General features: G+C 37.0%; 1 protein-coding gene across 1 annotated transcript in view; it reads right to left on the reverse strand.

Annotated features, from left to right (window-relative positions):
- LOC124721619 (constitutive coactivator of PPAR-gamma-like protein 1 homolog) overlaps positions 1-13,068 on the reverse strand; it is a gene marked incomplete in the record, with an annotated part of 229,198 nt that overhangs the window by 165,321 nt on the left and 50,809 nt on the right. Inside the window, 1 exon segment of the mRNA XM_047246678.1 lies at positions 7,022-7,217. Within this exon segment, the coding sequence (XP_047102634.1) occupies positions 7,022-7,217 (196 nt within the window).

Below are 13,068 nucleotides of genomic sequence, written 5' to 3' on the forward strand. Positions count from 1 at the left end.
GGAATCAACATGGACTCTGGAAACAGCGATCGTGTGAGACCCAACTCACTTTATTTGTTCTTGAGACCCAGAAAATATTAGATACAGGCTCCCAGGTAGATGCTATTTTCCCTGACTTCCGGAAGGCGTTCGATACATTTCCCGCATTGTCGCCTGATAAACAAAGTAAGAGCCTATGGAATATCAGACCAGCTGTGTGGCTGGATTGAAGAGTTTTTAGCGAACAGAACACAGCATGTTGTTATCAATGGAGAGACATCTACAGACGTTAAAGTAACCTCTGGCGTGCCACAGGGCAGTTTTATGGGACCATTGCTTTTCACAATATATATAAATGACCTAGTAGATAGTGTCGGAAGTATCATTAAATGTAAACATGGGTCACGTGGAGACTACCCACTATAACTCAGACTGCTCTGTGGATCAGCCCCGGATCTAAGATAATTGCGAATGGGGTCAATACTTAAAAAAAAAAAATCGCATTTTCAAAAATATGTTCATCTTGTAGCGCATATCTTTCTGAAAAGTCAGAAACATAAAACACATGTGTTCGAGGAAATGAGGGCATATTATTTGGTCTTAAGTGTGGCAAAGTGCACTGCCACACCTCTTCATAAAGCATTCTTGTACCGCACGTCACTGTATTTCGCTCTGTGGAATTGAAACGTGTATATTTTGTAATTGATGCCATCAAACTATATTCAGGACAGTGGTAACTGCAATGTCCTGTAGTTCCTCTCCTGCTTCCAGTTGGCCGGTTTGACAGCCTGCCCCCTCTTAAAAAAAAAAAAAAATCTCGCAATTAATAGCAGATGGGATTATTTGTAATCGGGAGAACAAGAACTCTAAAGAAAATTTGCACTCTTTATTGCCTATTAGCTAATAACCTTGCTGTTTTGTGTGATATAAAATTAAATATAGGATACATGAAACCAATAAAGACAAGAGAAGCAAGAAATTACACATTTCTTCAATCCTTAGCTTCTCTCTCTAATCTTGCTACAGCTTTACATGGCGTGCTTTCCTTTCTGTGAAAGAATCTATTAACTCATCAAAGTTCGTCAAAACGTTTTGCTACATGAAAAATCTAAACGTCATTATCTAATACTGAAAAAGCTGTTAACACAAATAACACCAAGATCGGTGTGGTTTTCTCAAACTGATTACATCTATTTTGTCACTGCCTGCTAGGTACAAACAAAATAGGCCTTTCTGATATTGCAGCAATTTTGTAACACGCACCAAATAAAACAAGACTGTTTTGACACAAATGGCCATTTTTATAACAAGACAGAATATAATTCATGAAGTGCCAATATGAACGTACTGTGTCTGTAGCTACAGATAATTTTTTGGGCGAAAGTTTACATTTGTCTCTAATTCCAAAGAAATGACGATTTTTCACCAAAATGTGGGAGGACTTGGTAATAAAGTAAATGACATTACTGTTCTGTTAGAGGAACTACAAGGAATAAAAAGATACTGATGTATTATGTTTTAGTGAACATCATGTGAAAGATATTGAAAGGTTACTGTCAGGCAGCACATTACTCTAGAACCATCATGGAAAAAGGTGGAGCGGTAATTTATGTAAAAAACAACATATCTTACAATGTATTAGATTTAAAGAGCCATTGTATAGAGCAACAAATTGAAGTATGTGGTGTTGAGATTACTGTAAATGACTTCACGGCTGTAGTGTTAGCACTGTATAGATCTCCCTCAGGGAATTTGAATGTATTTCTTAAGCACTTAGATTCTTTATTATCCAAACTGTGCTCAAAGTCCAAGAACTTGTTAATTACTGGTGACTTTAATGTTGATTTCCTAAATGAGAGCAATAGTAAAGCTGATTTAGTACATTTGATGGAGTCTTATAATCTGATGGCAATAGTAGATTTCCCAACTAGGGTTACTGTCAACAGTAAAAGTCTGATAGATAATATATTTATAGATAAGGCTAAATGCAATGAGATCACTATACATCCAATCCTTGGCCTTTCTGATCATGGTGGTCAATTGCTTAGGCTCAATTACATCAGTGTGTGCAACAGTTCCGAGCATTCTTGGAAATCTTTTAGGATAATAAATGAACAGGGCCTTAAAAAATTCGATGACAGCCTAAAAGAGATAGATTGGAGCCCAGTTTATAGGGAAAACAGATGTATACAAAAAGTACAATTCATTTTAAATGAATTCATGTCTGCATTTGAGTCCCATTTTTCCCAAAAAAGTGGTTAGAAATAGTCATATAGGCAATGCCAAGAAGTCTTGGATCACTACAGGGATAATAACATCTTGTAGAACAAAGAGGATGTTATACAGTTTCTCTCAGGACTTGTAATGGTCCAAAGAAACGACAACACTACAAACTTTACTGTAGCATTCTCAAGAAGGTTATAAATAAATCTAAAAGTATGTGCATAAAATCAGAAATTGAAAGCTCAGAAAATAAAATTAAAACTATATAGAATGTAATAAAGAGGGAAACTGGCAGGACAACAGGGAACATGTCTCAGGTAGAGATTAAAACAGGGGACAGTATCATAAAGAAACCTGAGTTAGTTGCAGAAATATTTAAGAACCACTTTTTGAGAGCAGCAGAGAAGACAGGCTGTAATGGTTCTATGGAAGAATCATTGTCCCTCCTACAGAAATCTATTAGCAACAGAATCCCACAGTTATCTTTACCTCCAGTTACTGTAAGCGAAGTCATAAGAGTAATTAGATCATTAAAAAATAAAATTCTGCTGGTGGTGGACAATATTTCTAGTAAAATACTGAAACACTGTTATAAATTTGTTAGTCCCGTTTCATGCAACATATACAATACATCCCTAGAAGAAGGGATTGTCCCTGACAGACTAAAGTTGGCTGCAGTGATTTCTCTCTTTAAAAAAGGTGATAAAAGCATTGTAAAAAACTATCGCTCAATATCCCTATTAACTACCTTCTCGAAAATTCTTGAAAAACTCATTCACAGGAGGATTGTAGACCATCCCAACTTCCGCAGTATCTTAAGCAAAAATCAGTTTGGTTTTCGTGCCAGTCTTTGTACTGAACAGGCAATATTCTCTTTCAGCAACCAAGTTTTGGAAGCCATTAACAAAAAAATGTCTCCAGTGGGTATTTTTGTGATCTTACGAAAGCCTTTGACTGTATAAACCACCAAATTCTTTTGAAAAAGGCAGAATACTATGGTTTAGGTGGTACTGTTGGCTTGTGGCTACAATCATGTCTACAGAATCGGAAGCAGACTGTAATGCTAAATGGCTCTTCTGGAGACCCTGCCTCGTCGGAATGGGGCACGATAACGTGCGAAGTGCCTCAAGGCTCCGTTTTGGGCCCACTGCTTTTCCTCATCTTTATTAATGATCTTCCTCTTTGTTCTGAGACAAATGGCAAATTTACCCTGTTTGCTGATGATACCACAATTCTAATTGACGATTTGATTGATCACGATCTTGAACAAACTACAAATACTGTTTTTAATGACATCTTAAATTGGTTCTCCTCAAATGGTCTCTCACTCAATGCAGATAAAACTCATTATATGAGGTTCCATAGATCACAAAGTAATCTCGATGAAATTAACATAAAATGTAGAGATCAACCAATACAGAAAGTTGAAGATACAAAATTCCTGGGTGCTTACATAGACAGCAAATGTAATTGGTCAGTTCACATTCTTCATCTATGTAAAGAACTTAGCTCAGCAACATTTGCATTATGGGTAATTTATTCAGTGTGCAAAAATTATTCTATCTACCAAGACAACAGTAAATTCCACGGCTATAACACCGGAAACAAAAACAATCTAAATTTCGAAATGAAACGTCTCACTCTGGTATAAAAAGGAGTTTACTACTTCAGCACTAAGCTGTTCAATGCTCTACCACTACATGTCAAATGTGTTCATACAGAACTGCCAAAATTTAAACAAGTTCTCAAAGATTACCTGACAGAGAAATCTTGTTATACTGTGGATGAATATCTGAAAGAAAATGTATACCATCACTAAACTTATTGTGTCTAGAAGTAGTTCAACTGATTTTATTGTGCATTTGAGCATTAGCACACTTTTTGTAGCAACAAATTGGCTGCACCTGTATTTACTCTTGTAGGCCTAATATCTGATTTAACTTTGTGCTCTTATCTTTAACCTTTATTTGAAGCTCCTTGTTCTGTTAAATGGTTGTTATGTTATCTAGCTGATATTGTATCTATTACTGTATTTATAGTATGTCTTACTTAAGCTATGTACAATTTGGCATTGAATTGCCCTTGTATTTATTGTAAGTTTAAATTGAAACCTGTACAATTTGACACATTCCATATCCTTGTGATTGACTCATTTATTGGATCTACGGAACATGAAATAAATAAATAAATGCCTATTAGGCCTACTACAAGCAAAAAGCTTTATGTTAGGAAATAATTTCACATTTCATTCATACGCATCAGTTTCTCAAGCATGAGATCGAAAACTAGTATTACAAAATTTTTATATAAATTTGGAATAGTCTTATTCTTCCATAATTTGTGTGATGTCCCCGTTTCTTCTCCTTCCTCATTCTAACAAACAATCTTGTCATCACCAATTCTGTAGCTATTCCTGCCATTGTCAAAATTTGTTCGCCGATTAACCTCACTGACCCTGCCAGAATCACAGGTTTAGTTATCCTGCGATTATTTTCCGGTTAGGCGCTATTACGTGTTCGTACAACACGTTATCTGCGTTACTTCCAAAATAGAACTTAAGCGGCTGCTAGCCGGGGCTGTGCAACTGGTCCTTACTAGTATAGCGATCAGGCCAAAAATTTTCTGTCAAAATTTCATATTCTTGGATACACCAAGAAGATAATACATGATCTTTCACACCTGTTATTCCTGTCAGTCGTTTATTTCCATTCTGGTAGTCTGAATCTATACATTTTGTTAGTAATTATAACAACACTGATCATCCACAAACCCAATCAACCACACAATCAGACAGCAATGGGCATTCATCCGTTCGGCTTTACTTCATTCAGCTCGTATAGAGCCATCCCCTTTTGTCTGCTGAAAGTTCATTTCTAGATGCGACGAGGATTCTCCTGACAGACATCACACATTAAAAAATCAACTTATGATTCATTCAGAAATCAACTTAAAATGTGTTCAAAAACCAACAGGGAAGCGTTTCAAAATCATGTGAATAATCGATAGATAAACGTGCGCTGGATGCTGGGCGATTTGTGAAACAAGTTCTTTTCCTCAAGAATATGAATTTGGCGCCCCCTTTTGCCAGTAGCATCTAGATGCTTACTGCGACTGCTTGCACAGCCAACAGCCACATTCCTGTAGCCAGAAGCGAGAGAATCTACAACTCAAACACGACTCAACTGCGCATGTGCACGAGCCCGCTCATAACTCTAAAACGAATCCAATGTAAACAGTTGTGACTTCACACTCATCGGAGGCAGTTTGTTGTTATGAAGCATTTCATAGTCTTCTTAAAGCCTTTGACACATTTTGCTGTTGGCAGACACTTGCACGAGCACTGTGTGTCGTCATCGTATTTGGCGCACTTCCTTTGCAATTTAAGTTAGTTTCGTATTTTTTCTCTCATTTATGTTTTATTGTTGAAGTATTATTCTGCAGTAGCGGGATACAGTAATATCCTTTGTTAGGGTATCGGTTCTTACCAGTCAAAATTCAAAAAATTTAACTGAAAACTAAAACAATGAAAAATTCCCGGAATTCTACAAAATTCCTGGGTTTTTCCCGGTTTTCTTCCAGATGACAAAATTCCCGGGTTTTTCCCGGATCTCCCGGTTGTCCCGAGGCGTATACACCCTGTATATATCATTCAATTACGCTACCGACTGCGCTACAAGATCAATGTGCATATGTGTCTCAACTGCAGTATAGACAACACTGGGGAAACTTCAAAGCCGATTATCTCCGTAAATTTATGAAAAACATTAAGAATAGTATTTCTTGACACTTTTTAACTGTGTTCCACACACGTGTTTCACTATGGAACAGAAAGCAGCCTCAACGATTTTTATACTGCAAATTAACAGCACGACAATCAGAGCACAGTGCTGCAGAGGCTGTGACTGTACACGATTTTTGAAATAAAAACTATGTAGCTGAAGCGTGATTACAAAAAACGTTGATGGCTGTTAATACATTTGAATATCTTAAAGTTTCATTTAACGTAACTTAGTGATAATATACCTGATACGTAAGTAGGACCTACCTCCAAGAGTATAACACCACCGGTGTACGTATGCAACGGCTTCTGACCAATCATTGTGTTTGTTTACATCAGGTTTATTCTTACAATGAACAGATTATAGTATTCTTTTTCATTGTGCCCACCTGCAACTCAGCACCTCCTCTACGTGCTGAGTAGCAATCTATTCTTTCCATACTGTTGTTATTCCATCCTGGACTTTCCATTGTTTGATTTATTAGTAGTAACAGCACTGAGGGCACATATTGTTCACCTAACCTCTCAATCATCATTGGTGGAAAAAAAAGACACCAATCAAGATCTGCAACGAAGAACCTCTAGCACTGGCTGCAGCTCCCAAAGCAAATGCACAAGTTACCTTCATGTTTAGGACACAGTTAAGCTTCGGGAGATAAAATCAGCATTCTTAGATGGAACTACAACAACAAGCACTATTAGGGGACAAGGTTCTAGAGCTGTTATCAATTATGACTATTCCAACTACTTTACAATCATCTCTTATTTGGTTTTTACTAATGATATGCTCTTCACGCCAATTTCGCACAAAATTGATGGATACACAGCATAAAATAAATAGATGCAGAAGTGGTACTGCATATTGGTGGTGATGTCGTCACAAATTTAAAAAAGTTCAAGATGTGCCATAAACTGTTACATGGGAAGATCTCATTAAAGGTTGTGCACTGCCAGAAAGAATATGTATGAGTACTGAAATGGTAATTTAAGACTTACACGAAACATAAAGTGCTAATTTTTATCATGATTAAGTATACATACGGGCTGCCTGTGTTCTGTATCTTAAGAACCCATCTTTTGTTCCATTTAAATAGTACTGCACACTTTGTTTGAATCTAGAAACTCTAGGATCTGTAGTTGAACCAAAAATCTGAGCTGCAATTGTATCCAAGTTCTCAACTGATGGCAGTCCCTTTACATAGGTTGCAACTGTCTTCACTAAAGGATCAACAGGAATCTGGAATGAAAGTTACAGTTACTATTAATCAAGATGATCAAATATTTCACTCAGTCCAGTAAGTTTTAAAGAGAAGTATTGCTTAACACAGCAGATTTCAGAAGCAATTTCAACACCTTTCAAAAATCACATCTAAATAACTAGTACTACTCCTTTGAGTTTGAACTACTTTCTTCAATCTCATCGCACGTTCTCTCAACCGCTATATTAAAGATGCTGGCACTCTGTTACGTATCAACGTCACGTGTAACATCACTTTACATTACCTCTGTAACATTCATGCAGAATTTTCATTACAGCAACATTGTAATTTTAATATTTCCAGCTGCTGCCATTCCAGAACTCACAGCACACTATTCAAAGAAATGCATTTTTTACATATTATTAACAGATGACCTTATCTTTGTTGATTATCAGAAGAAATAACTATTACAGATGTTCCGCTAGCCTTCTAATGTTAATTATTGAATACTGCTTATAAATTGCAACAAAATCACACCAAAACACATGACCACATAATGAAAAAATTCAAAGGGAAAATGCTATTACTCCCAAGACTCTGCTGATCATAGGCAACCACAATAAGTTTTCCACAAAAAATTCTGATGTACAAGTACATCTGGGAACAATGTATTTCCCACAAATGATTAATAAGAATTATTCAAAGTTTACAAGTATTTGTGTTTCACTGAATGTAGTTCAGCTACCATTCTTTATCAACTCTAATAATACATATCATATTGAGATTAACAATCTGTTATTTATAATGACCGAACAATTAGATATTTATAATGAACTATTTATATAGACCAAGTATTTTATATTCTGGGCATCCACAGCTGTTGAAAAGCATGATGTTAAGAAGAATTCCACTGACAGCTGGTAAAATAATTGTTTTCTTGATACACAGGTTGTGAAACTGGCAGTACATCAATAAAACAACAATTTTACCAGGTGCCAATAGAATTCTTCTAAACACCATTTTTCCAGTGTCTTATTATGGGGATTAGCATATTTGTTCTTTAGTTTCACTTGCAATGTGGTGAACACTTTTATAAGGAATTTTGGATAAGTTCTGCTACCATAATTCACTTTATTAACAGTTCTAGGAATTAATCATACAGACACGCAAACTTATAGATTCCACGTTCTTGGATTTCAAAGACATTAGACACAATATCACACTATGTAAACTTTCACACCCAGTGTTGACTCAACTTAAAATTTCTGGGCTGAAAGGTTGTAGTTGATATATAAAATTATTCCCAGACATTTTGTTTCAGACTGCAGAAGACATCTTCCGAGAGAAACTGGCAGCTACTGTTGGCTTAGCTCTGAAGCTATCTGCTGCACTCGAAGACGAAACAGCAGGGAATAGTTTTATATATTTATGGCCTCTCCGCCTTAAAGTTGTAACTCCACCATATCACACTGTCAGATGACAACAAAACATAAATATCTCCGTACGTGTGTTACTGATTCAAATAATTTTTCACAAACAGTACAGATTACAGTGAAGCTCCTTTGACTAATGTCTTGCGGCTTAAATATTTTTTCCTGGAATGGTGTTATCCGTAAATAGTTATTTACCTTACTTACACTATAAGGGTGCACACAATGTAATTTCAAACTTTTTAAACATTACAAATATTCATTAGACACAAGCTATAGTGTGCTGGAAATTAAAGTGTAGCTTATCGTTAATTCAAAAGGTCTTTTTACTTTTATGCTGAATGTAAAATCACCATTTTGTCTTGTGATTTACACAGCGTATTCAAAACGAAGTCAACACAGTTTTTATTCAAGTGTTATATTATTTGACAAATGATACAGGGTAAACATGATAAAGGAAGGTAAAGAAAACTTCTTAAATAACATATTTTGGTCTATGAAAAACAAAAACAACAACATTAGTTTGTTTCTTCCTTTCAATAAAATGAAGTGACACGTGTTGTCACTCCAGCCGATTGATGCTGCAAGAACTGTCTGAACTAATGAAAAATAGCTCCTTATGGCATCTCGTCCCTTCAACACCACAGAAAACCATGTGAAGCTTCCTTTTCATATTTATCATCATCCTCACTGACAGCACCTGTAGATATTTACTTTATACTAATTTATTCACAAGAGTGTGTCACATTTCACTTACACTCAACTAGTGTGTGAAAGGTAAGTTATGAAATGTCTCACTTCCAAAAACATCTGTAATTACTTTCCATTCTTCTTTACAGAAATTTGTCAAAAATGCAAGTACTCGTGTAACAAAGCCAGAAGTTGCAAAACAACTCACTGCTGTTTGTCGAGTCATAGCACAGTGTTTAGCCTATAAAATGTTCAGTTTCATTACCACATTGGTCTCGCGGGAACGAAATTCAGCCCTGCGCAACAGTAACTTTGTATTTTCCTTTCACACATTTCATTATGCCCAGGCCTAGAGGTGCAAGTGACTTATGCAGTTCTGATAGCAGTATACACGACATTAACATTTTTTATAAAAGAAGTTGCCTTAGATGCATCAATAAGAATGATCTTTCTGTCTCTGCTCCAGTCTTGACCTCTAAACTATTAAGTAATCCACCAAAAAGTTCTGCAGGTACTGCTACTAAAGCTTGAGTGTAAGGTTGTGTTCTTACAGCAGCCCAGTTTACACTTTGCAATTACCAACGATGGCATCTCTTTATTTCCATCAATATTATACACAACAGTACAGTCAATTTTTCTTTGCTCAATTTGCCTCTGTCACATATTTCCCTTTTTAATGAAAGAAAATTAGATTGTAAAATATCCCAATGTCACTGAAATGAAAATTTTTATTGCATCATCAGCCATCTCGAAGTATTGTTCTTCAAATTTTTAACAGCCTCACTTTCTCCAATTAAATTTATGACTTTTTTAAATGAATCTAGCCAGATGTTTGATGCACTTAATCTTCAATCTTGACCTGCAGTGACTACTTGTGCTTTCTCTTGCAACATATATCTGCTTCATTGAATGCACCCATTTGCCATTTCATGGAACCATTTTAAGAGGACCAAACTCTCTGAATTATGCTGCATGCATGTTCAGTGGCGAAAACCCGTCAGTATTTGTAAAGGCCTCTTAATACATCACACAAAGAAGACAGCACTAAATTGTACTTTTTTTAAATTTTTAAATTTTTTTTAAACACAGCGAGTTTAACATCAAAATTTTCTACTTTTGATAGTGTTATTTTCTTCATTTACTGACACAAAAATATCTTGGGCTACCTATTGTTTTCAGACTGGTAGCTTGGGTACGACCAGCAGCCTTCTACCAGTAACTTCTGAAAACTGGCAGTAGCACTGCCAGCTGTCACGGCTTTTATTTTGGCATATGAAGTGTAGTGTGTTTGAGAACAATATTGGTCAAAATAGGGTTGTCAGTCAGTCAACTCTGTTGATACACTGACTAAACCCATAAGTATTTGACTGTGTCTGCTTTAGGCCTACCAGCTTCGCTCCATTAGGTTATCTGACCTGCTGCTTTGTACAAAGCTCCAGTTGACATATCAGTCCAGTGCCACATCTAATAATTTTGTATTTCTCTTCATTTTAAGAATTCAAAACATCTAAACCCGATATCTGGCCACCGTATCAGTAAATTAGGTTCTGCCCCCCACCCCCACCCCTACACACACACACACACACACACACACACACACACACACACACACATTTTTCCTTGCTATTCACAGTTTAAAAAGTAAGCCTCAGCTTTTTCATTGTTACAATTGTGATTTTTCCTACTTTTATTACTAGTTCTTATAGTCTGAAGTACATTCATTTGTTCTGGTTGTGTAGCCTGTCACCTGCATTATCATAGTCATATTGGGAAAATGATGAAACTGACAAAAACCTTAAGATGTGCGTGTTGTGTAAAACATTTATTCATTGATCCTTGAAGTTATTTTGAAGTAATTCCCTTCACATACATATTTATCACTTAACAAGTACACTGCATGTGGCTACATCTATTGGTTAGTTGTTTTCTTCCAGTGTCTGAAGTGTAATTTTACTCTCTCTCTCTACCCTCCCCCTTTCTGTTGTTAGTTATCTAGCTGTATAGCTGTATGCACAGACACCTGGGTTTCGTGTGTGTCTAAAAACTAACAGGACACATTCTACACATGCTGACCACAATGTCATGGTCCACCATCATTACCCAGCAAACATAGATACAGACACAATTCTCAAACACAGCAAAAAAAATTCCTCACCACTGAATGAAATCTCTGGGCATGTAGGGCAGTCACAAATAAGCAACACAGTACTAGACTTACTTCACAAACACATACACGAGGGAGGGGAGGGAGGGATCATTGCATTTCTGTGCAACAGCACAGTTCATGCAGTTCAGCCATTCCCTATTGCATCTCATCAGTTGCACCGCTCACAGCTGCCAATGCCCATAAACAGTAGCTAGTAGCTGTCGTAGTAGCCAGTCCCTGCTTACAGAATGGCAGCAACAGTTAAAAATCAGGGTGCCTGCTGGGTTACTTTTTGCTAATTGACAGCTATATTAGCCAAAAAAAAAAAGCAGTCTTTTAGAACTGATTAGGTTGCTTAGTTCACCTTAACTGTGTTAGGACTAGTTAGGAGAAAAATTTCAACAAGTTCCATGCCTCAAGCTACAACATAAGCTGAGTATTCCTTGTGTACACAGTGTGGTGTCACCGCCAGACACCACACTTGCTAGGTGGTAGCCTTTAAATCGGCCGCGGTCCATTAGTATACGGCGGACCCGCGTGTCGCCACTGTCAGTGATAGCAGACCGAGCGCCACCACACGGCAGGTCTAGAGAGACGTCCTGGCACTCGCCCCAATTGTACAGTTGTACACCGACGTTCATAGCAGTGGTTCACTGACAAATTACGCTCTCATTTGCCGAGACGATAGTTAGCATAGCCTTCAGCTACGTCATTTGCTATAACCTAGCAAGGCTCCATTACCAGTTAGATTGAGCTTATTATACAACCTGTACCATCAAGAGCGATGTACACCAATTATGGATTAAAGTTAAGTATTACATCATCTACGTACTTTATTTGAAATTCTCAAGACATTGTCCTGTTCCAGACCTCATGCCAGTCTGCGTGTAATTAAACGCGTGAATTTCGGCCTCCTCTAGCAACACGGTGTTGGCACTTCTGCCAACACTTCACACAGTGTTCAATAATAGATTTTTACTGTGCGCGCACGTGTACTACCACCTTATATTGATCTGTTGTATGAGGGTTCACTTTCTGCTATCGTGTATGTTGGGATAAATGAAAGCTCACTCACAACACCCCAAAAGTGCCAAAAACAGTTCACATTTAGTCCTTAAAGGCACTGTAGGTGCTAAACAAGAAACAGCCCCATCTTTCAAAAGAGTTGAGTGCATATACTGATTTTTGAATCACAGCATACTGCTGTGCTAAGATTTGAGATCTTGTTCCGAGAGTGCCTCCATGGTAACTATACAGACACACACATTAGACTGAGAGGTATGACTCCATCTACGTACTTAAAGATTTGTTGACACCCTTCAGGCTCTCCAAATGATTCTCACAAGTAAGAAATGTAATAAATCAGTTTAGCAATACGTCTTAAAAAGATAATTCTATAGTATTGTTACCCATTTAGTAGTTCAGTGCAAAATACTAGAAACAATCAATATAGCATCTAGGACCAGTAATGTGAGAGTACAGGCAGTGCAGCAACATATGACCTCATAGGAATGGTGCTGCCAGGAATAACTAGCATCAAAAGTCATTCCACAAACCCCTGAAGCTTTCAAAACCTGTGAAAGACAGGGTGTTGAGTGTAAATTTCCTGACAAATAAATAAAA

Source organism: Schistocerca piceifrons, chromosome X (genome assembly GCF_021461385.2).
Source record: "Schistocerca piceifrons isolate TAMUIC-IGC-003096 chromosome X, iqSchPice1.1, whole genome shotgun sequence".
Lineage (NCBI taxonomy): Eukaryota > Metazoa > Arthropoda > Insecta > Orthoptera > Acrididae > Schistocerca > Schistocerca piceifrons.